Source organism: Lepisma saccharinum, chromosome 20 (genome assembly GCF_977018435.1).
Source record: "Lepisma saccharinum chromosome 20, izLepSacc3.1, whole genome shotgun sequence".
Taxonomy (NCBI): Eukaryota; Metazoa; Arthropoda; class Insecta; order Zygentoma; family Lepismatidae; genus Lepisma; species Lepisma saccharinum.
The window spans coordinates 10,005,182-10,030,863 of record NC_139248.1 but is presented as its reverse complement, the minus strand read 5'-3'; the positions used below and the strand labels follow the sequence as shown (position 1 = coordinate 10,030,863).

Below are 25,682 nucleotides of genomic sequence, written 5' to 3'. Positions count from 1 at the left end.
TATATATTTTATTTACATCAGATACAATTTACATAAAATGTACAAATAAATTCAAATACACTCTTATCTATATCATCCTTAGAAATATACATTACCATGTTATATCATTTTGTCTAAAAAAATGCAAGTAAAATATATTCAATTCACATGCAAGAAAGAAGCCAAATTTATGGGAAATGATTACTGGTGCAAAGAGTTAACCATAAAGGTGAAGCAATAAGTAAAAAAAGAAAGAGCATTGGGTTTAAAGTGAGACTTCATTTGCGGCAGCGTATCCCATACTGCAAATTGGCCATTGTTTTACCTTACGTAATGAATCCTGTAACAACGCTGGATTTTCGTGTGGATTATTTTACTTCTATGAGTTTGCAATGCTTTCTGCATGCAGGTGGTTTTGTTTACAGAAGGTCTCAGGGTTTGTGATTTGAACTTTATATGTGCTGGTTGATCCATGCCAGACAATTAAGAAGTCATTTGAGGGGCCTTGGTCCTGAAAGGTTATTGCATCCTTTACTCTAGTTTTATTAAACTTCTTACAAATGGAAATGTTAGAAAAGGTATATTGCGTTGATTGCATGAAACATGTGTTGGAACAATGTTATGTATTCATGATGGATGTGGTAAACATGGTTTAAAATTCCTTACGTGAAATTTAGAAAATTTTGCACTTCCGCTTTGCACAATTTAATGGTTAAATCCTATTAATTTCGAAGATATACTGTCTTCATTCACAAAAGGGTATGGCATTTGAAGCGGAGATGGTACCGCGTCACTGCATTGTTTGTTCCCGGGTGGTGGTAGTTGCAATTTCTCCCATTCAGCGGCGCTGGCGTGCGCATCCTGGTTTGCATCCTCTGCTTCCTGTTGTCAGGTGGCGTTGCCGGGTGGTGGTTAGGGGGCTGGGCTGTGCTGCTCCACATGGTGCAGTTCCTGTTCCCCACATGGCTGGAGGGGGGGGGGGTCGAGTATGTGCACCGCATCTTTTCTTTTTCAGGTCGGGGATTTCTGAGGACAGGGTGCCAGGTTGGGTGTGCCTGTCCAGGTTCAGTGTTGGTTTCTGTTGGATGATAGCATGGGTTTCTTTGACAGTGTTTTCTATGACAGAGCCGGTTGGGTGAAGTATGGATATGGAGGAGATGGTGTGGTTAGTGGAGTGGAGGTGTTGAGAGAGGCCTGATTTTGGTGTCATTTTTGGTATCTTTTACGCCGTACTGTTTTTGTGAATGAAGACATTGGATCTTCGAAATTAGGATTTAACCATTAAATTGTGCAATGCGGAAGTGCGAAATTTTCTAAATTTCACGTAAGTAATGTTATGTATGATATTCAGTTCATTGTACTTTTTCATTATGTTTCCATATCCATACCCGAACACACACACACACATGCATTTGTGGACAAAATACAAAGAATGCAAAGTCAGTGTAAAAGTCATATTGAAAATGAAATTCAAGCCATGCAGTTCACCACTGTGTCTGGCTTCTGCAGCAAAAAAATCAGATAATTGTAATTACATTGTTACCTCTCAGCATTCTTGTATTTCAGGTTAAACACTGAACCGGAGATTCTGAATCCCTCACTCACTGAAGATGGTGTTTTAAGTGAACTACAAACTCGGGTCTTGAAAGAACAACTTATAAAGTTTCAGCACTATAATGACTTATTAGCCAAAGGTCTTCCACTTCCGGAACAGCTGGAGCAAGGTGAAAACCATGAAACAGTAACACCATACCAGTGTTCGGAGTGCTGTAAATACTTTTCAGCCAAAGATCATCTTCGGAGGCACAAAAAGCGTATGCATGGCTTCAAACCGCACAGCTGCAAGTACTGTCAGAGGACATTTGCTTGGAAAGGTGACCTCGAACTACATGTTAGAACTCACACTGGAGAGAAACCATTTTCGTGCGACGTTTGTGAAAAAACCTTCTCCGAGAGGAGTACCCTACGCAATCACATAAGGACTCATAGCAACGAAAAGCCCTTCGAGTGTGTGCATTGTAAGAAGACATTTACGAGGAAAGACAATCTACGTAAGCACGAGAGAATACACACGGGAGCTAGACCTTTCAAATGCGAACGGTGCTCCGTGTCGTTTCATTCTAAAAGCATCCTTGCAAGTCATTTTAAAACTCACTTCAAGCAGTTTGCATGTGAAATTTGCAACAGGACGTTCAAGAGAAAGGACAGCTTGGTAGTTCATAAACTGGAACATGGCAAGGAGTCATCTTTTTCGTGCAGCCATTGTGATAGATCGTTCAGTCAGCGGAAGGAGCTACAAGAGCATTTGGCAATGCATAACAGTGAAATGGCTGACAAACCCGGAGAAAATGTTGTACTAGTGAAGGAAGAACCCGTGGATCATGACACGTTCACTTGTTCCCAGTGCTCCGAATCATTTTCCTCGAAGGAAAGCTTAGACCAGCATACAGCAACTCATGCTGCTGAGCGGCCGTTTCCTTGTGGTTTTTGCGGGAAGGGATTTACGAACAGGAGTAATTTACTAGCTCACGTAAGATCTCATAAAGGTGACAGGCCTCACAAGTGTGAGTATTGCAAGAAAACTTTTTCACGTAGAACATATCTTGCGGAGCACATTAAAGACCACACGGGTGAACGGGAGCTGTTTCCTTGTCCACATTGCACTAAGGTGTTCAGGGATCAGCGATATCTCGTGGGACACATACGGACTCACACTCAGGAGAAGCCATTTGTTTGCACGTACTGTCCGAAAGCATTCTCGATGAGTAGCTCACTTAGGCAACACGTTAGAACACACACTGGCGAGAAACCTTACACGTGTCATGTGTGTAACAAATCTTTCTCGCAGTATCAGGCTCACAGAAAGCACGTTAGAATTCACACGGGAGAAAAACTTTATAGCTGTCAACTGTGTGGAGTATCATTTGCCACACGAATTGGCCTTACGAAACACGAAATAAGTCATGGATTAAATAAATCATGAAATTAATTTCAACAATAATATTTTTTTTTTACTTTGTTCAAAGTATTGCAGCTTCCATGGACAGAAACTGGAAGCCAGTGCATAATTGAAGGAAACTTTTTTTTTAATGACTGAAATGGAAAGATAAAGACCTGATGATAAAATTTAGCCCAGGTGTTACTTTTTAATGGTGGCTTTTGATCACCATATTTAAAAGATGGCTGTAATTTTAGGAAAGAAAGATGAAAGTCAAGGTTACGTACTCCCACCCTGCAACTGTAGCACTGAGTTTTACTGGTCCTCCTATGGAGAATCAAGAAAGAATAACACCAACGAAGAGCTCTTACAAAGTAATACAATACCTTGTACTTAAAGGTGGTTTACAAATAAATAAAAAAATAATCTGTGGCACAACAGCCCGTCAGCACCAGGGCCTACGTACCTATCTACTGCTGGCCTCACTCCCACCTGCCGAGGTGGGAGATCATCCAACCAGTTTATATTAGGAATTAAGAAATATGGGGGTGTTTCCCGGTTCGAATCTGGGCTTACGTTAATTAGGCATAGATGTTCACTTATGTAAAAGAAATAAATGTACCAAAACAATTAAGACACGGTATGGTACATCGTGTCAACGGTCAAATAAGTTCGGCCAAATGTTCCTAATGCGTTGGTCTTCATTCACGAGCCAAGTTCATGCTAAAATTATTATTACAAGAAGAAATCAGAACACTGAAACATGTTATGACATAATATTTAATACACTGTAGTTGACATACTTACAACTCCTCGCCACACACGCACACACCGTACTGACAAAACACTATTGCTTACCCATAAGCCTTTGGGTAAAAACAATTTAGCAGCACTGACCGCTGATGGCCAGCGTTACGTACAAACACTAGTCTTTACTTGAGCACCATTTCCTAACAAGTTAAAAAGTTAAAGTTGAAATCCCAAAGCTAAGAATCCAGACTTTGTCGAGAGAGTAGAAAATAATTTCCTCTCCGACCTGTAAAGGTGCTGAAACGAGAGTCTCAATCTGAATGTTTTTCTCAAGTTCCTACTTCCTCCTTTTCCATGGAGTTCCCTCGCTCCAAGAGTAATTGTCCTTCTTCTCTATTGGTCGACGAACTTTTAACTCCTCCCATAAGTGGTCATGTTTACACTGAAGGGGTGATAATCGCGTAGCACAATAACACCTTGTTTGAGAGCTGATTTCGAGGAGAAAAGTATCTTGTTCTATGGCGTTATGCGTTCTGTGGTTGTCTAAACTTCATTGAGGCGAAGAGATATTTTCGGGCAGGGTTGTAGTTCAAGATTCCATATTATTTACCCTTGTCACTTCACTGTCACTGAGCCAGACTGGCGGGCGCGCTCGTGGAAATTATGTTGACTGCCAGGGCCTGTTATGTGTACGACGATTGTTCTGATTCTGGGCCTGACAGTCTGCGAACTCCCTTGAGAACAGAGGATCCTTGTTCAGGACGAGGGTTAGAGTCTTCGTTGGGGTCTGAAGTTCCAGTGAATAGCTGCATCTCTAAATTTCAACCATCACGCTGAACTTGAATTGATTGTGACGTGAGCCGAATGTGGACTGGATGGATACCAAAGTTCATTGCGGGGACACACTGGCTTCTTTATCTCAAAGTAGGGGCGGTGATATATGCAGGGCTTCATGGGAAAGAATGCTGGTTTCTTGAGACAGCTATCCTTTTCTCAGAGAGCAGAAAAATGAAATCTTGGGGAGAAATGCGTAGAAAGACCGATGGTAGTGGTAATTGGTACATCGGTTATAAGTTACAGGGGGATGTGGTCAGCATGAAGAACCCCCAGTCGTTTTGTAGGTTTCCATGATGGGGTTACACTACTCATTCGTAGCTCCCCAAATTCCTCACGATGGTGGGTGGCCACCAGTCCCATACACAGGCAGAATTCTCACGAGAAAAGTTGTTTCGCTCCCCCCAGGATACTCAAACTTTCATGTGTCCCACAGCCGAAGCCCAAAGAATGATGACTTACACCCCACGGCCATGGTGTGGAACAAAGATAGTTTATACAGTAAAACCTTGTTAATCCAGACCCCAATAAGCTGGACTTCGCTTAATCCGGACAGGCAAAAGGGTGAAAAATAAAGTAGAATGCAAGGTTTTAAATGTGGCTAAAAGTTAACAATCGCATTCATCATATTGCTCCGTATCAGACTACCCTTGCTTTAAGGCAACTGTATAGTGTACTTAGGCCTATGCCCTTTGAATACACCATAATAAACGTGTTTTGTTGCTATAAACTGAGTTTTAATGCACATTCTACTGTTCTTTTATGTTATTTCAGTTAATCCAGACTTTTGTTAAACCGGTAAACTTATCCCCCATTAGTCCAGATTAACGAGCTTTTGCTGTATTATTTTGAGGTGATTTACTTTATTTAACATCACATTTCTGCCACTTTTGGCTAATCACGACAATGGGGATGAATGGTAATAAGATGAAGTGGATGATGGGACAATCATACTCGCATATGGGTGCCACAACACAAACCTCACAGATACTGGCTGTGAGTCCAGATGCCAGAGCCTCATTGGCCTTCGATATTGCAGTTCAGGGTATACTATGTGGAAGAGAGTTTCATCCTAGATTCATAGAACTTGCTGAAGCCAAAAATGTAAAGAAAACACACTCACATCGAAGGATTGTCTTCCAATTCGTATTATGGGAATGAGAGACTCGGTAGTAAATAATTGCAGAGAACCTTAGTATTAATAGTTTCCGCGATGCTGGTTTTTTTTTTTTTTTTTGTATTAATTTCGGTGCCCACTGCCAACGAGGATGGAGGATAATAGAACAAACCAAAAAACAGCTTCGCGGAAACCATGAGTACTAAGTTTCTCTGTAGTTACCTTAGAAGTTGAGTAAGGCACAGGTTGTATAATACCTTTTTCTGTCTATTGATTAGCCATGCTTATCGTTGAGAATTTTTGAGTTGAGTGAGTTCTAAAAAAAACTAGATAATTGCATCTAAAGCATACAAGCCACTTTTAAGTATAAATTACTTTTGTAGTTATACAGATTGTAAGAACAAAGAGCAGCTCTTATAATGCATGTAGTTACTTTTTTTTTTTTTTTTAATATTGAGAACTTCAGTATCCTAAGGTTATTACTGCAAGAAATAGAACTGCTTCTTTCTATGAACAATGTGTGCTATTGATCAGTGTTTTACCAGACAACCCTTTTTTCATGTTTTTGTTGTATTCCATCTTTGAAAGTAAACATTTGCTCTGTGATATCATGCATATTTTTATGCATTTTACTCCATTACAAACTTTCTAACTCCTAAAAAATTAGCAGAAATTATGCATGTATTATACGCCAGCAAGTACGGTATTTAATGAAAAAATCCCATTTGTATTAGTGTTAAGTTCAAGGCAAGTATATTATAAGAATAGTATTCAGAATTGATATACAAAATGACAAGTACATTATTGCACATTGTTATTAGTGTTATAATATTCATTGTTTTTATTGAAGGTTGGGTCCCACCCCTAAAAAAATTGTTCCCTGTCCTGTTGTACATAACCAAAACGACATCACATGTTTAACAATAATCATGTCAGTTAACTATATCATGCATCACGATCACAAAGGTCAGAGGCTTGATGTGCTAATCTTCTTCTCCACAAATTATGTTTTAAGGAATTTGATTTTTTTTTACTTGTTCTCGTAACTTCTAAATCGTGTTATTGTGTAATGAAGACAGTTTCCAGAAAATTTATTTCCCTTATGTTTCATTGTGGGCAGAACCGAGATATTGGGGTGCAGAGGTTAATGTAAGGGGTGTAATATGTATTCATTTGGGGGGATGCAATCAATTACATATTTATTTAGTCTGAAACATCACTATTGTGGTGTGCAGTTGAGTTACACTAAGGTTTGCATTTTTGAATTTGTTATAACAAATAACATAGCAGATTGCTGCTCCACGTACATTAAGAGTGCAATATTAAGATTCCTCCAACAAGTGTTAATACAACCAAAATACAGAAAATTACCAAAATGTAGGGTGTGAAAGGAGACAATAACATATTAAAAAATAAAAGAACAATGTACAAAAATGCCATAACTAATTTATGTCGGAGGCGAATTAAAATAAGAAAGAAAGAAATCATTTGAACGTGCTTTAAAAGTAATGTTTTTGAATTGCAGTGAAAAAACAGTGATGTATAGTGACTGACTTGTACCACAAAGCTGCACTTTGGACATACTAGCCAAAAATCGAAACATGACTTTATCACAATACATTTGTGTAACTTTCTGTTCTTCAAACATTGCATAACCACAGTTCTATTTTAAGAATAAATCAGTAAATGTTACTTTCAGTGTTTTTTTCTTGTCATGTTTCGTTTTGGTTTCACAGAACTTTTTCAAGTTTACACTACCGAGATATACTACATACATACAATCTTTAATGACTAAGTTCTGAGGAACCAGAATGAAATATTGCTACAAGAACAGAAACCACAAAGTAAGATTCACTGCACTATTTTGTAACATAACTTTCTTTTTATGTTATTATTACTACTTAAAGTAATATTAAAATGATTAAATAGTAATCTGCTGACTGAAATGTCAAGCATATTAAACAATTTCAGCCACTGAAGAAACAATGTCATATTTCTAGCCATTTCAGTCCACATGATACGTTATCAAGTCTTGAAAAAAAAAACACAAGACTTCTTTTTTGACTACAAATTTTAACTGAAACATGAGTAATGCAACTGAAAAGAACACTTTAATATTTCCACATTTATTTATTTATCAAGAAATTAAATGTAGTAGCATATAATATAATGTACTGTATTACTGTATGTGGGCCATTGAATAATGTTGTTAAAAAAAAAATTCTATGTTTATAGAATTGTGTTTCCTACAAACATCATTATGTATTGGGTGAGGTGTGTTGTTGTTAAGTTGTATTCGATCTTGTATATACCTCATAATTATAGATGTTTGCTAGAAGAAAATCCTAGGCTACTTTTTGTGCCAGTTGTTTTGAAAGTTGTAGTACACTTCATTATGTTGTTGAGTTGTTTTTGAATAAACTTCTTTATGTTGTATTTTATATTGTCATGCAGTTTCATTTAGTTTCTCTATATTTCTATATATTTTTTCAATCGTGAATTAATTTCAATCGTAATTGCAATTAGTTTTTCACCACTTTCAACGATAATCAGTTAGAAAAAATATATTTTATCTCAGTCCTACCTCATCCTGCTTCCTTAAGGTAATATACCATGAAACACATGCATTCAGCAATTGCAAACGATCTGCTAGTCCTTGTGTAAAAAATATTTTAGTTACACAAATAACTGAATTGTGTGTAGCAGAAAGCATTACTTAGCATCAAAGATAATTGTTATAGGTGGATTTAATTCAAGGCACTATTCTGGACAATGGAAAGGAACACAACTGAACTTCAGTCGTGTTTATACATATGTATCACCACACAGTGGAGAGGAGACTATAAAGTTTCAGTTGTAACTATATAATGTATAGTGGGATGCATAAGTATTACCAAGCAAATTGTACATCACAGTATTTATGTTCTTTGTAGGGGTGTGCGGGACAGAATTTTTTGGGTCAGGATGGGAAAAATTTTTCAATTTCCCGACTTGTTCGAAATTTCCCGAAGCTCTTGAAATCTCAAATTCTACACATCATTTTCAACTTCAGTGATTGTTTTTGCATTTCTGGTACAAAAACTAACATTTCTGATAAGTTTCAGATGTTTACAATGCAGAAAACATCTAGAATTAACTACTTTTTAAAATGACCATTTGGTATTTCCTGACTGCTCGGGATCCCGAAAAGTCGGGAAGTCATTTCCCAAAGTCTGGATCGGGATGGGATTTTTTTTTTCCAGATCCCAGTCCTGACTTTTCAGGATTCCACACACCCCTAGTTCTTTGTTTTGGTCCTGGGTTCGATACCAGGTGCAGGCACAAGTGGTTCGGATCCCACTTTAAACTGTAGGTCCAGTCCCAATTAGCCTTAATGTGCATAAAGTGGACTTAAAACACCAACTCAAAACACCAACTCAACTCAACTTCATCAGTTTCATCATCACGCATCTTCATCATTGGCCACAAGTGGCAGAAAAGTGAAGGGAAATAAACCAAATCAATCAGTCTTGTTTAAAAATTATTATCAGGTTGAACTCTGAAATTTAATTCAACATTTTTTTGTTCAGGCACCATCTCATTCTACATATATATTTTGTAGCATGTTTGATCCAATAAATGAAAGATCTGTTGTGTACTGTTTTTGATTATTATTTGGTTCACATTTTTTTTTTCTGTACTTTAAGATAAAATTCCATGCAGCGAGGGTTGTCAAGACATAGAAACTGGCAATATAGCCATTACCACTAATCATTTATTTCACCGACATAAATTGGTGCATGTAATTGCATCCTCATAATGTGACAAACTGCTTGAATTCATGACCCATAGTTTTGGAGATACACAATTTTATTTTTGGGTCCCTAGCAACTTGGCACTTGATCTTCTCAAACATGCAAAATAATCTAACAGTTATTTTTAGTGGTTTTTATTTTATCTGTGACTTTTTTGTCCTGGTTTCCCAGAACATTTTCAAGCTACACCAAGATACACATGCAACACCACAACCTCACATGGCTGGTCACTCTACACTCCTGACTTTGACTAAAAATAAATGTGGTGTTAGATTATTTTACATCTAAAAGTGGTTATGCGAACCTTTAAGAAGAACATAGATCTTCTCAAATTAATGTCATGCACCATAATGTTTACATGTAATTTATACACGCACATACTGCCACAATAAAACATTTGTGTACATTGTTGTGTGCACATGGGATTTGTGCATAACTTTTAACATGTAATAGATGGTACCATACCAGAGTAATGAAGGTTATGTTCATGTCTAATGCCTAAATAACAAGAAGGAAGGAAATTTGTAATTAAAATATATTAAAGTTTAGTTATGTATACTGTTGACTAGAACTAATCTAATGATCTTATCAACGCATATGCTTCAATTTCAGAGTAATAATTATAAATGTTACAATGTATGTATTTCTTTGCACCTATTCCATGTTATGCAATGTTAGCAATAGATTTGCTCTCGAGATGATCAGTATGTTAAAATATCTGCCAAAAAATTATAAAAATCTACTTTGGCCACAATTTTGGCACAGAATTAATGAAAATTGTGCATTTGCAAAATTAACAGGATGATACTCAGACTTGAAAAGTGACTAAATTTGGTCCAATTTTGGAAATTTGAAATCAGCATCATAAATAATGTGCTAAAACTTAAGACCACTGTAAGGTGGCTTGCTGTTCTTAGTATGTGAATTCACATGGGATCTTCATAATGCCAAGAGAACAAGCTATAGGGTCTTATTTGAGTAAATTTGGTGAAAGGAAATCTCTTTGATACTTGCTCGATCACCAATATAGAAGTTTCTTAAGTTTGAATATTATGTAAACCAACATTGATAAGCTACTGAATGAGGTTGGATTTTCAACCACTGTTGTTTTTATTTGATATTTCTGAGGGTGTATCTGTCCCAGTCTTCAAGGAGTTTGGTATGTATCTTCAGTCATCTGTGTATTTATGGGTTTGTTGAATATATCTCAAGAGCTAAATGCAATCAGATACACAGGTCTCTGCATTAGACACACATCCACCTCTAAAGATGAAGGCAGATATAGACTCCTAAATCATTGTGTGACAACCAGACGGACGTAACTACAAATCAAATTTACAGGAAAAAGAAAAAAAGGAATTCTTGGGAATATGTCTGACTAAAAAGAAATCAGTAAATTGCAGATATTTGACTCTACTGCTAACAAGAAGAGATGGAAATATGCAAATCGAAATCTAAACAGAGCGCTCAAGGCTCGGTTGGACCTTTGGCTGCCGTCAGGACAGATGTTTTCAAATTTTCTTCTCCTTTTGAAATTCTATGGTATTCCAAAAAATTACATCAGCTTCTAAGGCACTGATGTGAATTTTCATGTTGTTTGCTTTTACTGTTATCTAAATATTCTCAATAGTTTTGTGATTATGTAAGTCTATTAAACTATTGTAATATATATATAACAGCAAAAGCAAACTACATGAAAATTCACATCAATGCTCTAGAAGCTGATTTTATTCTTCAATTTTTGGAATACCATAGCATTTTACCGAAAGGAGAGGAAAATTTGAAAACATCTGCCCTGATGGCGATCAAACATCCAGCTGAGCCTTAAGAGGAGATACACTAAAAAACAAAGCCGAAAACTACATTTTTGGAGTTAACGTTCCTCTGGATCTCGCATGACTAATTATCAAATTCAGGAACAGTAGTTCAGTCCCATCAACCATAGATCAACTACATAGAACAAATAATTAGATAAACTGTTGGTATTATAAAGAATATGAAACAAAAAAAAATACATGTTTGTCCACATGAATTTTTATTCATTGAATTTTGTGTCAGCTGTTTCAAATGCAGCATCAGTTGAGCAAACTTTCTTATTAATTTCAGGTATGATAATGCTGATGATAACTTCTTCAGTGAAGAAACCACACTGAAGCAATTGCAAGATATCCTAAGCAAAGGGTGCGCACTGAGCATTAATGAATGTGCAAAATCGTTTCCTTCAAAGTTGCGAAAGCAAGGAAGTGCTAAACAGCACCCATGTCCAGAATGTGGGAAGCACTTTTCAACAAAAAAGTGTGTTGCGAAACACATCCGCCAGATGCACAGTTATAAACTACAAAGTTGTCCACACTGCGAGAAGTCCTTCATTGATGGGCAACTTCTTGAAGCGCATGTGAAGAAACATACGGGGCAGGCAGTCTACGTGTGTGAAGTGTGCAGAAAAGTGTGTCCAACTCAGAGTACCCTTTCCAAGCACTTGAGGATCCATACGGGAGAAAAACCTTTCACGTGTTTGCATTGCCAGAAGTCGTTCTCGCAGAGCAGTCACCTGATTATCCACAAGCGAATACACACCGGCGAACGTCCTTATTCTTGTACACTGTGTTCCATGTCCTTCTACATTAAAAGTGCTCTCACTAGGCATTTGAAAACGCACACCGGAGAAAAGGAGTTCAAGTGTGAATATTGTAAAGAACCGTTCACAAATCGGAACCATCTAGCGAATCACATCTTGCAGCAGCATCCTGAAGGTATTCCGTTCCGCTGTCCTCAATGTGACAAATCGTACGTGCAGAAAAGTGATCTAAAAAACCACATGACGCTTCACACGAAAGGGAAGCCATTTTCGTGCTCAGAATGTGGGAAGTCTTTTTACTCGCGAAGCAAGTTGATGAGACATGCATTTGTTCACGAAGGAGAAAAGTCGTTCCATTGTGATCAGTGTAACAGATCGTTCTTCCTAGAGAATGAACTTAAACGGCACAAGCTGTTTCATATTCTAGGAAATCCCTTTCCATGTCAATGCTGCGAGAAGACCTTCCGTTGTAAGAGCGATCTCACGGCTCACATGCGCTCGCACACTGGGGAACAGCCTTACACCTGCGAGGCATGCGACAAGAAATTTTCGCTCAAAGCAAGTTTCGAAAGACACAAAAAAATTCACAGCGGTTACAAGCCATTCTCCTGTCTTGTGTGTCTGAAGGCTTTCTTTCAGAAACAGGAACTGCAGATTCACTTGCGAACTCACACTGGCGAAACTCCATTTTCGTGTCACTTGTGCGGTAAAGGTTTCACGAACAAAAGTACTCTGAATTTCCACATTAAGGAACATGATGGCGAACGACCATACTTGTGCGAAATTTGCAAAAAGACTTTCATACGCAAAACTCATCTCACTACGCACATGATGGACCATACAGGGGACAGACCACTCTATGCATGCGAGTACTGTGCAAAAATCTTTAAGGACCAAAGTAGCATGCGGAGACATATAAGAACTCACACGCAAGAGAAGCCGTACGTCTGCTTATTCTGTTCCAAAGCTTTCTCCGACAGCAGCCATCTTAAGAAGCATATCCGAGTACACACAGGCGAAAAACCCTACACTTGTGAATTGTGCAAAAAATCATTTTCGCAAAGTCAAACTCTGAAAGATCACAGCAGAATTCATACTGGCGAGAAACCGTTTGCATGCCATATATGTAATAAATCGTTTACGAAGAATCAAACCCTTAAAGGTCACATTAGGACACACGAGGAGGAAAAGTCATACGCTTGCCTTATGTGTGATAAGTTATTTTTGAAACCACAAGCACTGAAAGCTCACATGAAGGCCCACACATGAAAAGATGTGTCAGTATTTGCTTTGCTTTATAAATATTCAAAATAATTAAATGTTGGCATAGGTCAAGCCCAAGCTGGTTATTTAACCAGAACACTTTTTTGGGCATCTGTATGTCGTTTACAGCCACTGTTGGTTCTGAAATGATGCAACATTTGACATGGATTTAAGGTATGCTAAAGTTTAATCATGTAGTTCCACAGTTGCCACTATTTCCATGTAACTTAATGAAATATCATGTTTTGCAAATTTATAATTACATTACGTTATAGCATGTGAGAGGTTCGGAGCACGAGTGGCATAACTCCATTGAAGACAGTTTTGAGAAAGAGGTACATTTAGATAACTTAGTACTATGTTTAGTTGTTAGAGCATAAACATAGTGGTGCCTGGCACTGAAATGTTGATACTTCACAGTTCTAACTTCTAAGTTATACATGTAACTCCATTTCCACTAAAAGTGGGAGTTATGCCGCTTGTGATGTGAACCCCCTCATACACAGGGTGTTACAGTAAAACACTTGACAAACTTGCACAGCACATAGGATATATCAAGGCAAACATCTTTTCCATGTAACATTTTGATTGTTAAGGCATCATTTCGATACTGAACACTCAAAAAATGGTATTTTGTATCCTGTATGTTTGCAGCCATGTAGCAAGAATCACAGTTTCCACTGTAAGATAACATATTAGAATCAATACCTTGCCATGGATACAGTATCGTACCTGCAGAGAGATTTAACCCCTCCCCCTTAAATAATGCATGTATCATCATCCAACCATACGTTGCATATCATATTTGGTGCTTTTGTAAAAAGAAGTGCTTCATTTGCCTCGTCAAGAAGTCTTCACCTGTCAGACGGAGGCATTTGCCTTGGATGTCAATGCAGTGGGTCTAAAGTGCACTAAAAATTTTGTCCTTTCCCGACAGAAAATATAAACACCAGTGGCAACCATGAATCTGTGCCACACCTGCACCTGAAGTGGAAAATGTTAGCTGGGGTATAGAGTACTGCATTTGACCACTTTCGCTTGAAAATACTTAATTGAATCGCCCATGCACAAATATATAGAATATCAAAAAATCATACAAATATATGTGTAAAAATTCATCGTCATAGTTTCAGCCCATAATCATCTATTCATTTTCATATATTGCTATGTATTTGTAAGATAGACTAAGTTACATTTTAACATGGAGATGATGACTATGTTCACCTTAGTTTCAAGTTCAATGCATTTTTCACCTCACGATCCATATTTGAAGGCCCACTACCACAGACAAGTTCCGGTTATACGGGAACGAGCATATACCAATCGTTTGCCTGTTAGTGGTCAATTCTGTAAGCCATCTATAGAGTGTCTCAACCTTAAAAGTCAGTATGGAAGTAAATGGAGTACTTCCATCTCTCTCTAATACATGAGTTTTCCCAATAGCTCTGTCCTTCTCTACCACCGCTGCGTTGCCAGATGTTACAAAATGTAAAAGTCAAAAATTTCAAGCAGTGAAATCATTATCCTGTAGAGTTTTTTATGCTCTATTTACTGACGGCATTATATAACCTGTCATAAATTCATGTAATCTGATTTTTTATAATTATACAATTTTGCAAAACACTTAATTTTTTTCTAGTAAATACTTCAAAAGCCATAAATATCAAACTGCTTGAACAACTTCGCCTGAGTGAATTAATATATATATACACATACATTGGATATTTTGTATAAATCATCAGACTGCAACACGAAGAAGTTAGTTAGCGAGAAACTTTTTGGTTTGTCGCGATACACATGCAGACCAAGTGAGAAAAGTGTTGACCATTGCTTGAAGTTATTTTTAGAATGCATTGTTACTCCACAGCACCGTTATTTATTCCACAATCGTAGTTTGTTTATGCGGGCTGTCTTGCGTATCAAATTCATTGTGCTCCACCGAGATTACAATTCAGTTGCAGGCAGGTGCCCCGGTTCGTAGGAAGTGCAGTGTGCTTTATTCTCGTAAAAATGTATTTTAATGTGCGTTTTTGCATTTATTTAATTCTGTTTATGTAAAGGATACAACATTCAACTAAAGAAGTAACAATAGTTGCGTGTATTACACATATAATGCAAATGTAAAATAGTAAATAGTTACGTCGAAATATAAACATTTACATGCAAATCTTGAGGTAACTATCGTTTTTTTTTTTCCAAAATGCATGAAATACATAGATTTTGATGATTTCCTATAAGATATTAAGGAAGTAAATTTGTTGCAATCATTAGCGATTAACAGCGATGTGACTCCGTTTGTTGATCTGGCAACGCTGCACTCCATTTAACCCATACTGACTTTTAAGGTTGAGGTTCTCTATAGCGTCATCCATGCAAACTATTAGATGATAGAGCAAAGAGGCCTCAATGCAGCACTCTACTGGGGAATGTTTGGTCGAGCCTTGGGGTTAGCTCGAGGGATGTTCCTATGGCTTAACACATTCCATGCCAGGGTGGTTTCACCAATTATTAGACTTCATTTTTCATATTCACAAATTTCACTTTTTCCCTATAAAAAATAGAACAGCCAAAACACTCTACTCCTCATGCCTTATGCACATCATTGTTATACTTGTGACCAACGGCACACTAGGAAAAGTGCAATCCACATGTTTCGTTCATAATGACCAACATGGCGTGATTGGTGTGCACCAGTTTTGGTCATTATGACCGGGCAGAGAACGTGTTAACATGGTGACAGTGAGACAGCTGGGTGAACATTTTGCTAGCCAGGGATACCATCCCCACTCACATCGAGCACTGTGCCACATGGTTGCATACATACAGAATAGAAAATGCAATTTTCCAAAAGCTCGTAGCAGAAACAAAGCCTCAATGAGCACAAACTGTTAAGAAACATTGTTCATCTCGATGTCCTGCATGCACTGCGAAAACTTGTCAGTGTTGTACCAAGACACCCTGTGTACATAAAAGTAATAGTGCATAGACTGGACTGAAAAGATTTCAGAGTCAAGTTGGAAGCCAAAGATAGAAATATAGAGAGTAATGTTTGCTGTCTTAACAGAATAGATGGAGTATTTCAGAAGGAATTTATAATATATAAGATTTTATTGTGGTGTACCTGCAATCTATATTTATTTCTTTATTTAGAGACTGTATCTAAAGTAAGACATGTGCCATGCACTGATAGCCTGAGTTCCTAGTAAGTTTATTTATTTTGTGAATATGTAGACATGCCAAACTTTTTTTTATTTTCATACCACCAGGAGGAAGAAATACAACAGTAAGGCATGCAGTTTCTTTCTTAGAGATATATTTTTCTGTCCATTTAGCTCAACTGTATTCTATAGGTTATGGAAACATATTCCCAGTGATTGAATTGAAGAAAATTTGTAAGAATTCAGAAGTCTTTTTTTCCATTTGATAATATTCAGGTCCAATTGTTTCATTCTGCAGTCAGGAACAAATTGAGAAACATATAGCTGCAAATTCTTCTGTCTCTGTCTCCTTCAGTTTAAACCATGCATATCCACATGCTGTATGCAGTCACTGCAGAAATAGAAACAGCTGTTTAATCAACTCTCCTCAGAAATGCGTATCTGATAGTAAATTTCTGTCCATGTTTTGTTCATCCTAAGGAAATATTTGTCTTTTAGGGAGCTTTCAAACCGAAATGGCAAGGAATATGTGACACGGGCGATGTTTCACACAGGGTTCAAAATGGACCAGAGCAGATCGGAACTGCATTTCGGTTTGTGAATGTCTGGAACCTTCCTATTCTGTCTCGACAGAAATGGCAACGGACTATCATTCACAATTTCTGTCCGTTTACATATTTTATAAAGGGTACAAAACCCGATATATTATTTGTTGTTTGTGTAAACATTGTGATATTAACTATTATAAATTGTAAGACAATGTGTCCTTTCACTAGTCGTTAATCTTGTCTCTGTCATAATCAAGAGACTAAAAGACAACACGATGTTTAGGAAGTAACACATTCTGTTTTGTGAAAATTATTCATTTCAAGCCCTGGTTTCGCACTGAAGTGACAACTGGCGAGTGTCACTTGTTACTTCTCGCTTCATTCTGAAAGCTCCCTAACATCTGATGTGTAGCTTTCACGTTTTGACACAATAGTTGTACAAAACTATTGTTCCTAATATATTTGTGTAAGATTTGTATCAAATACATTTGTGCAGTTGTCAGATCATAATACTATGATAGGATAATGAGTATTATTAATAGCTGAAATTGAAAAATTTGTTGACACGACCAAGGTGGATATACCCCTCCCCCAGCTTCTTATGTTACTTTAATATGTAGAAAGGCTTTTCATGAAATAACAATATCAATATTTTAATTGTTTGAAACTGATAAAAAGTACTAATAAATATAATCCCAAAAATCCATGGGATAGAAAAATCTACTTCATTGTTTTGCAAGGCAATTGATCATTTTTTTATGCCTCCCTGATGGCATATTGGTAACATTGATGTCTTGTAATATAGGGGTCCCGGGTTCGATACCCAGTAGAGGCACATTATTATTGAACAGTGGTTCAGATCCCACTTTGAACTTTAGGTCCAGTCCTGATTAGCCTATCTGCGCATAAAGTGGACTTTAAACCAACAACAAATTTTGTTTTTTGTAAAAATAAAAGCCAAATTCATTACAAAATGAGAAAATTACCAATATACAGAAAAAAATCAGCATAGCCAAACAGTGAATGAAGCTTAGGAAATGTGTGCAAGGAAATGAATGCTCATTATGCAGTTTTATATTATACTAATGTTTCATTTTAGTTATTTTTGATATTAATGATAAAGATACGCATTTATCTCTTGTTTACATTGAAATCTAGTAATGCATGGTATTCTCTTTCCAAGGAAAGGAATTAAACTTATCCCCATACTGCTTACCACATTATTTACTGCCAAAGACCAATGTCTCAATGTATAAAAGTATAAAAACCAAGCAGTTTTAGACAGTACAACTTATTGATGTGAAGAAGATATAAATACAGAAATTAGCCAAAAAATAATATGCTAGAAGCTTTCCCAGTGACGAATGATGAAGAGTTTCTTTTGGAACATCGACAAGTGGATTCTGATTTCTGAGCTTTCGAGAACTAATAATACTCATTTTCCAAAGGAAAGAGCTCGCAAAATCTAAGAAGCCAATTCTCTGATTGATATGTTGTGAGAGTCTCTTCATCTCTTCATATATCCACAAATGATTTTAGCTTACTAGTTTCAAAAACTGAACTTGAAGTATTTACGTACACATAGTAAATGTTTTTATTGATCTCAGAGCAAATTGAAATCGACAGATTCTATAATATATTCAGTTTGTACTCTAACATGTATATTCTGTATTCTGAAAGTATTCATGTATTTACCTTGTATGATAGTGTTATACTACACATATTTGCAAATAAAAATAGCTTTCCAATGTTATACAACTTTGTATATTACTGTACTCCAACTACTAATACTGTTAATCATGGCAATGGAGAACAAAGTCATTAAATGCAACATCTTGGACTGCAGACCAAAAAGGCTCTAACATCTGGATTCACAGTCAGTATAATTCTCTGTGGGGATTGTATTGTGTGCTGTCCATGATGTTTGTGATTGTTTCTTCATCCATTCCATCTTAACCCTTAAACGCATACCGTTACCATATGGTAACGCTCAACATTCGCACACTTTCGTGCTAGAGGCTTGTCTATATTGAGTGTGCAGACAAACCTAGTGCCAGATGTCGCTCTAGGAAGCATACAACTTGCATTTGAGACCATTTGTTTCAGTTCAGGTAACGGCATTGTTGTGAGAGGATGTATTTGTTTTGACCTTCGATTTTTTTATTCATAATTCATACGCTGGAAAGAAAATATAGTGTTTTTATCTGATTGTCTTTCATTATGTAGTTCTGAATGTTTTCATCATTTAGTAAACACATGTAATTAAAAAGTTATGAAGTTATCTGTTCAAGAATTTGCATCATTTGCTCGTTTTTGCTCTTAACGGTGGCGTTACCATATGGTAATGCTATGCAGATACAGCAGCTAAGGCCTTTTCAACAATTACTTCATTTATTCTTTTATTATTGCATGTAAAGTAATACATTTCAGTTGTAAAACCTCTTGTCTCTTGCATGGTTTATTTATTTATATTGCTTATAATTTATATTTTATTTTCATAATATAAATAATAATAATAATAAATAATAAAATAATAGTAATAATTGATGACCATTTCATGGAACATTTTGTGCCTGTTCAGTAGCTCAGCCTTGTTGAGTCTGTGATCCCGTATTATGGAAAACATTCGTGCAAGCTATTTATTACAGGTAAACCTAAAAAAAATTGTTACAAAGCCTGCCTGCCTGGTGGTTGAAAACCTTCCATGAATACCTCTTTCGTTTTGATATCTATCAAGACAAGAGTATAAGAAGATTCCTCTGACATTGAAAACAAATTTAGAAAGACTGCAGCCCCTCTCATCCATATGCTACATGAATTTCCGGGACAAAAATTCTCCCAGCTTAAATTTGGATAGATATCGCTCAAAACTATGACATCATTTCCTGTTGCACCTAAAGGAGCATGGCGGCCCATTACAACACAAATGAAGGTTTTGAAAGATGTGTGGTGTGCTGGTGATCCACCAGTAGTGTTCGCATTGGACATCTCAAATATGTGGTTGGACTTCGCATTCCATGTTTCATACGAGAGCCTCCCCGATGGCGTAGTGGTAAAGTCGTCGCCTTGTAATCAAGGGGCCCCGGGTTTGATACACAGTGGATGTACATGGCACATTGGTTCCGATCTGTGCATCAAGTGGACTTAAAACTTCAATTCAACTCAATACAAAGCTTCTATGACAAGTGAACATTCAAGAGTGATAAACAATATGTGAATATAGAGTAATCATTATGTACTAAATAGATACCTGAGCACCTTTAGCTCAGAAAATGTGAGATTAATGTACAATCGATCTATAATATTTGTATTATTTTAAAAAATAATCAAATCTTGAAAGTAATTTTAAGGTTAATTCAAAAATTTCCAAGTTTTCAATAATAAATCAATTTGTAGGGGTGAAAGTATAGCGCTACCATATGGTAACAGGGCATAATTTGAAAAGGGAGAATGAAAATTTTCAAAAAATTATTCACAATCACTTATTAGTACACAAAAACAAGAAAATAATTGACAAAAAATAATTCATGCGTTTAAGGGTTAATACCATTCATCCTCATCTTTGCGATTAGCCAAAAGTGGCAGAAAAGCGAAGTAAAATAAATTTATCAATTAATGTTTAACTGCATCATAAAAAGGAACATTCAAACCACAAAATTTCTAATCTTGAAACCCACTGAAATAATAAGAATTGAGTGATTGAAATAGGTTATTCTATATTGATTTTCTGCCACTTTTAGCTAATCATGACAATGAAGATGAATGATGAAATTGGTAATGGGAAACACTTGAAAGATCACGCATGCAGATGCCAGGATTCAAACGTTTGACCTCTGGCATTGCAATCGGCTGTGCAAACTGCTCCACCATGGAAGTCAGCGAAATAATAAGAATTTAACTTGAAAAAACCTACAAAAAAACATACCAGCTCTTATGCAGAGTAAATAAAGATTTTGCAAATCACTATATGAATCTCGAATTTGGAAATTTCATATCCACTTGAGTATATAGATCTTGCTCAAGATAGGAAAAGATGGAAGGCCTGTGTTGCTGCAGCCATGAACCTTCAGGTTTAAGAAGGCTAGAGAGTTAGTTAGTCACACTAAATATTTCTTTCGCGAATGAACAAATGAATTAATTTAGCGCATATGGTCATTTTGCACCCTTCAAATTATAGGAGGACAATCCCCTTATCTAAAATCCCTACCTGAAAGTTAAGGGTATAAACTTAAGAAAGTTTAAAAGTGCAAGGTTATAAAGGGACCTGCACCGGATATATCCACAACACATTAAAACTTTTCTCAGAGACAATGTAAAAGGCCTGTGCTTCTCAAAAAACACTGTCATCATCTGCCAACATGGATAACAAAGAGTTGGGATGATAAAAAAATTGAGGATTAAAATCTGCATATTCAATAAGGATGTGCTGAACATTTAAAACGTTACATACAGGGTACAGCAAGGTATCTCAGCTGTAGTGAAAATTGATGATAGACTGAGCATCCTGTACTAAAACATAGGATTCTAGAGAATAGTTTTTTCTTCATTCATCAAACATGTTGCAACACAACTATATGATCAATCTCGGAAACACAAATGAATTAGTTTCCTGATGATAAGAGACCCCTAGGAAGGCCAAGACAAATATGGAGGGATAATGTTGAGATGGACCTACAGGAAATTGATAAGGATGGAAAAGTTTGAATTGACCTTGCCCAGGATAGGGACAGATGGAAGGCTTGTGTTGCTGCAGCCATGAACCTTCGGGTTTAAGAAGGCTAGAGATTGATTGATTTATTTAGTTATGTTACTTCGCTTTTCTGCCACTTTTGGCTAATTTGCGAAGATGGTGATGATGTGATTAAATTGATGAATGGACATTCACAAACATCCATGCCTAGGCTGGGACCCCTGGCATCGTACCACGATGTAATAACCGCTCCACCAGGGAGGCCAGCAAGAAGGCTAGAGAGTTAGTAAATAAATAAATTAGTTTGGCACTGTGTGATACAATTCCTAACATATAAATATATTAATGTACTGGAAAGAAGTACTGACTTGTCACCTAAACTGTTTTTTATGATGTTGCCACAGAAATTAATAGAAAAACAAAAAACAAATTAGGTCTGTGGATAAGAATATTTTTTCAGTAAATTAATTTGCTACTGTGTCTTTCCCAAAACATGAATATAAATCTATACTAGAAATTGTGTCAACACTGTACTCAAATAATATAGTATCTCTCTGTAATTCTCCATAATGACAATTGTGATCCTGTCACCCTACCCCCGAATCTTTTTCTGAGTAGAATCAGTTTTGAAAGGAAGAGGACTCGAAATATGCCATGGAAATTCCAGCCTGAGACTACAATAAATGGAGAGTTCTTCGTAAAACCTTCTTCACCCAACGGTAGAAGACAATTGCTTAAGTAAGTCTTGAATTATTAAATGATGTACGAAGATTTGTACAAAAATATTTTTCTCCTATTCTGAACAATGTTAAATTGCTAAAAATGTTGGTATCTGCATTGGTAAGGAATTAGAATATTGCTACAGATTCGAATAAGTTGGCATAGCCATAATATTTTGATTTATGCCCATGGCCCTTGAGTCAAAATTGTGAAGGAATGGCCAGAAACTCTTGCAGATATTTGGGTAAGTATGTCATGCTTCCTGGTGCAGCATGTAAATACAAGGGCTTCCTATACATCCTACGCAATGTAACTTTTCAAAAGGAGGTACACTTTTGAACTTGATGTCCTTCTTGACCCACCATTGCTTATCTTTCATTTATTTTTTTAAAAAAGAAACTTAATTGGAAGGACATATACTTTCCAATTTCCTATGCCATAACACACTATCTATGTAACTTCCAAGTGGGACAATACAGCACTCCGGCAGGGCCGGATTAAGGTGGGTGCTGTTGATGCTGCAGCATTAGGCCCATTCATGAAATAGGCGCAGATGAAAACAGACGAGAATTTTCGGAAAGCTGAACAGTTTTCTTTTGCTATGGCTATATTAACCTGAAAATAAATCTTACAATGAAATTTGGAGCCCCAATTTCGGATGCCTAGAGACAGGTAGTAAATTTTCCACCTTGAAAGTTAGTTGTACAGAAAAAATCGACGGTATGCAGCATCGGGCCCAATTTCGTCTTAATCCACCCCTGCACTCCGGTAACTGAAATGTTGCAGGCTGACGAGGGTCTGGCGACCAGACTCAAGTGTCCTTTAGACTTGTGTGTTGTCCATATACAGTGAGTCACATAATTATTCGGACACAGTAAATTTCTAACGTTTAAGAGCGGGAAGGGAGTGAAATCTGTGTACAGCGTTGAAGTTGATTTTCGTTTAAAAAATGTCATGTTTAGCACAAAATTGGACGATAAAAAGTTAAAAAACTAACATCAGCAACAATATAACGAAGGATGAATCCCTACCGTTGCAAAAATAGTGCCACAAAATTATTTGGACACATAGTATGTTAACGTAAGTATGCGATACAGTGACAATTTCGATTTACGGATTGATTAATGTATGTAGCTATACTCTGTTCATATGTATATTAACCCAGGTTTCCTGTAGGTTTCTATAGCAATTACGATCGCGTTTTGTTTAACAAAGTTGTGATATAAGAACATTTTCTATGTAGAAATGGGGCGAAGAGGAAAGGAAAGTTCATTTGAACAACGTCAGTTAGTGATATGGCACCACGCTAAGGGTAAAACTTACTGTGCAATTGCCTCAATGTTGAAAATGAAAAAAAGTACAGTTGCAGATATTATTAAGCGATTTAAAGATGAAGACAGGATCGAGTACCACGGTCATACAGGGAGACCAAGATTTTATTCCCCCAGAGAAGAGACAGTAATCGTGAGGAAAATTAAAAAAACCCAAAGATGAGTGCTCCAATGGTGTGTGCTGAGGTAGCTGAGGAGTGTGGAAAGCATAGTCATCCTGAAACTATACGAAGAGTGCTCAGAAGGGCAAACTATCATGGCCGTGTAGCCAGGAGAAAGCCATTTGTAAGTAAGCCAAACAGGACAAAAATACTGGTGTTCGCAAAGGAACACTTAGGAAAGGATCAGACATGGTGGAATCGGGTAATTTTCACTGACGAGAGTAAATTCAATATTTGTGAGTCAGATGGGAGGGTAACAGTGTGGCGTAAACCAATCGAGGAACTCCGAGGGAAAAATTTGCAAGCAACAGTGAAGCACGGGGGTGGTCACGTAATGGTTAGGGGCTGCATGTCGGCCCAAGGCGTTGGTAAATTGGCTTTCATCGAACAGACAATGGACAGGTACCGTTACCTTGACATTCTGAAGTCAAATCTAAAGACTAGTGCTGAAATGATGGGCATTCTTTGTAACTTTATGTTTTATCAAGATAATGACCCGAAGCACACTTCCCGCGTAGTACAAGAATGGTTATTGTACAACTGCCCAAAAGTGCTCCATCCTCCACCGCAGTCTCCAGACTTGAACGTCATTGAGCACCTCTGTTGTAAGTTGGAAAAAGAAGTGAGGAAAACACCTATAACCTCGAAGGCAGACCTCAAGGAGAGACTTCAACATGAATGGGCCAACATATCGCCAGTGTACACCAGAAAATTGGTAGAAAATATGCCAAATCGTTTATCCGAGGTGTTAAAAATGAAAGGGATGCCTACCAGATACTGACATTTCTGTTCGTTGCTTTTCAAGCGTGTTTTCCTGTTTCTCCTTCCATGTGTCCGAATAATTTTGTTTAACCCACAAAAAATGTTTGTTTTGTTTAATGAAAATATTTTACTAATATATTATATTAAACATAATTGAAGATAATTAAGGGTGTGCTCATATTGTGTTTTGTTTGTTAAATAAATATTAAACATTTATCATCGTATTATATCACGACTACGTCAGTAAATATTCAGAAATCTTATCTGTCCGAATAATTAGGTGACTCACCGTATGTTTGTGATTGCCCCTTCATCGCCCGACTTTATTCTATCACCATTCTTGCCCACCGTCGCGATTAGCCAAACTGGGATAAATGCGACGTTATAACATGGAAAAGTTATGGTTATAATGCGTTTATAAATAACTCAATCAAATCATGTGATCTCCGAATTTTGGGTCTGCCCACTTCCAGTTTCATTTCGGTTCTAACTTCGCCGGCGTATCAATCAACAATAATAATCCGCTCTAACAATGGAGACAAAAAGCATTCGAGACGAGGCGGCACGAAAGATTAAAGAAAACAATGACTCTACTCGCAGTTGATCAGTCTCAATTCATGTGTAAAAAATACCGGAAAGCTGTTAAAGTATGCGATGTCCTCTTTAGATTTTAAAATGTTTCAAACAAGTTTCTCAGGACATTCTCAAATTAGTGTTCGAGGTGGGGGAAACGCGGGGAGAATGCTAGCCCAAATCACCTCGGCTCGGGCCCAGCAAAAGGGTTTCCCATGTGTCCACGTTGGTTCATGCATGCATCCCTCCTCCTAACCCCAAACTCGACCTAAAAAATAATAATTTCCCCGATACTACTTATCTATCTGTTGTATTCCAGTTCATTCTTTTTCATATTGCTTTTAATTCGACAATGTTGTCGCCCTTTCTAATGTGAGGTTGTCTTGCTAATGCTGACGCTTTTTTTCTCTCTTTCGTAGAACGCGATTGGTAGATAGGTTGCCATGACAACGAGAAGTAGTTTTGCATTCGGCTAACAGATGGCCC

At 37.1% G+C, this 25,682-nt stretch overlaps 1 protein-coding gene across 3 annotated transcripts in view; it reads left to right on the top strand.

The window, feature by feature from the left end:
- LOC146003715 (uncharacterized) overlaps positions 1–14,711 on the top strand; it is a 49,996-nt gene extending 35,285 nt beyond the window's left edge. For 2 of the 3 annotated variants that reach the window (XM_083142101.1, XM_083142102.1), the window contains exon 3: positions 11,519–14,711. In XM_083142101.1, the coding sequence (XP_082998227.1) occupies positions 11,519–13,259 (1,741 nt within the window). In that variant the 3' untranslated portion in view covers positions 13,260–14,711. Of the gene's footprint in view, positions 1–1,545; positions 3,044–11,518 lie in introns of those variants that run through there. The other variant, XM_083142103.1, reaches the window with a different exon arrangement.
- The last annotated feature ends 10,971 nt before the right edge of the window (positions 14,712–25,682 follow it).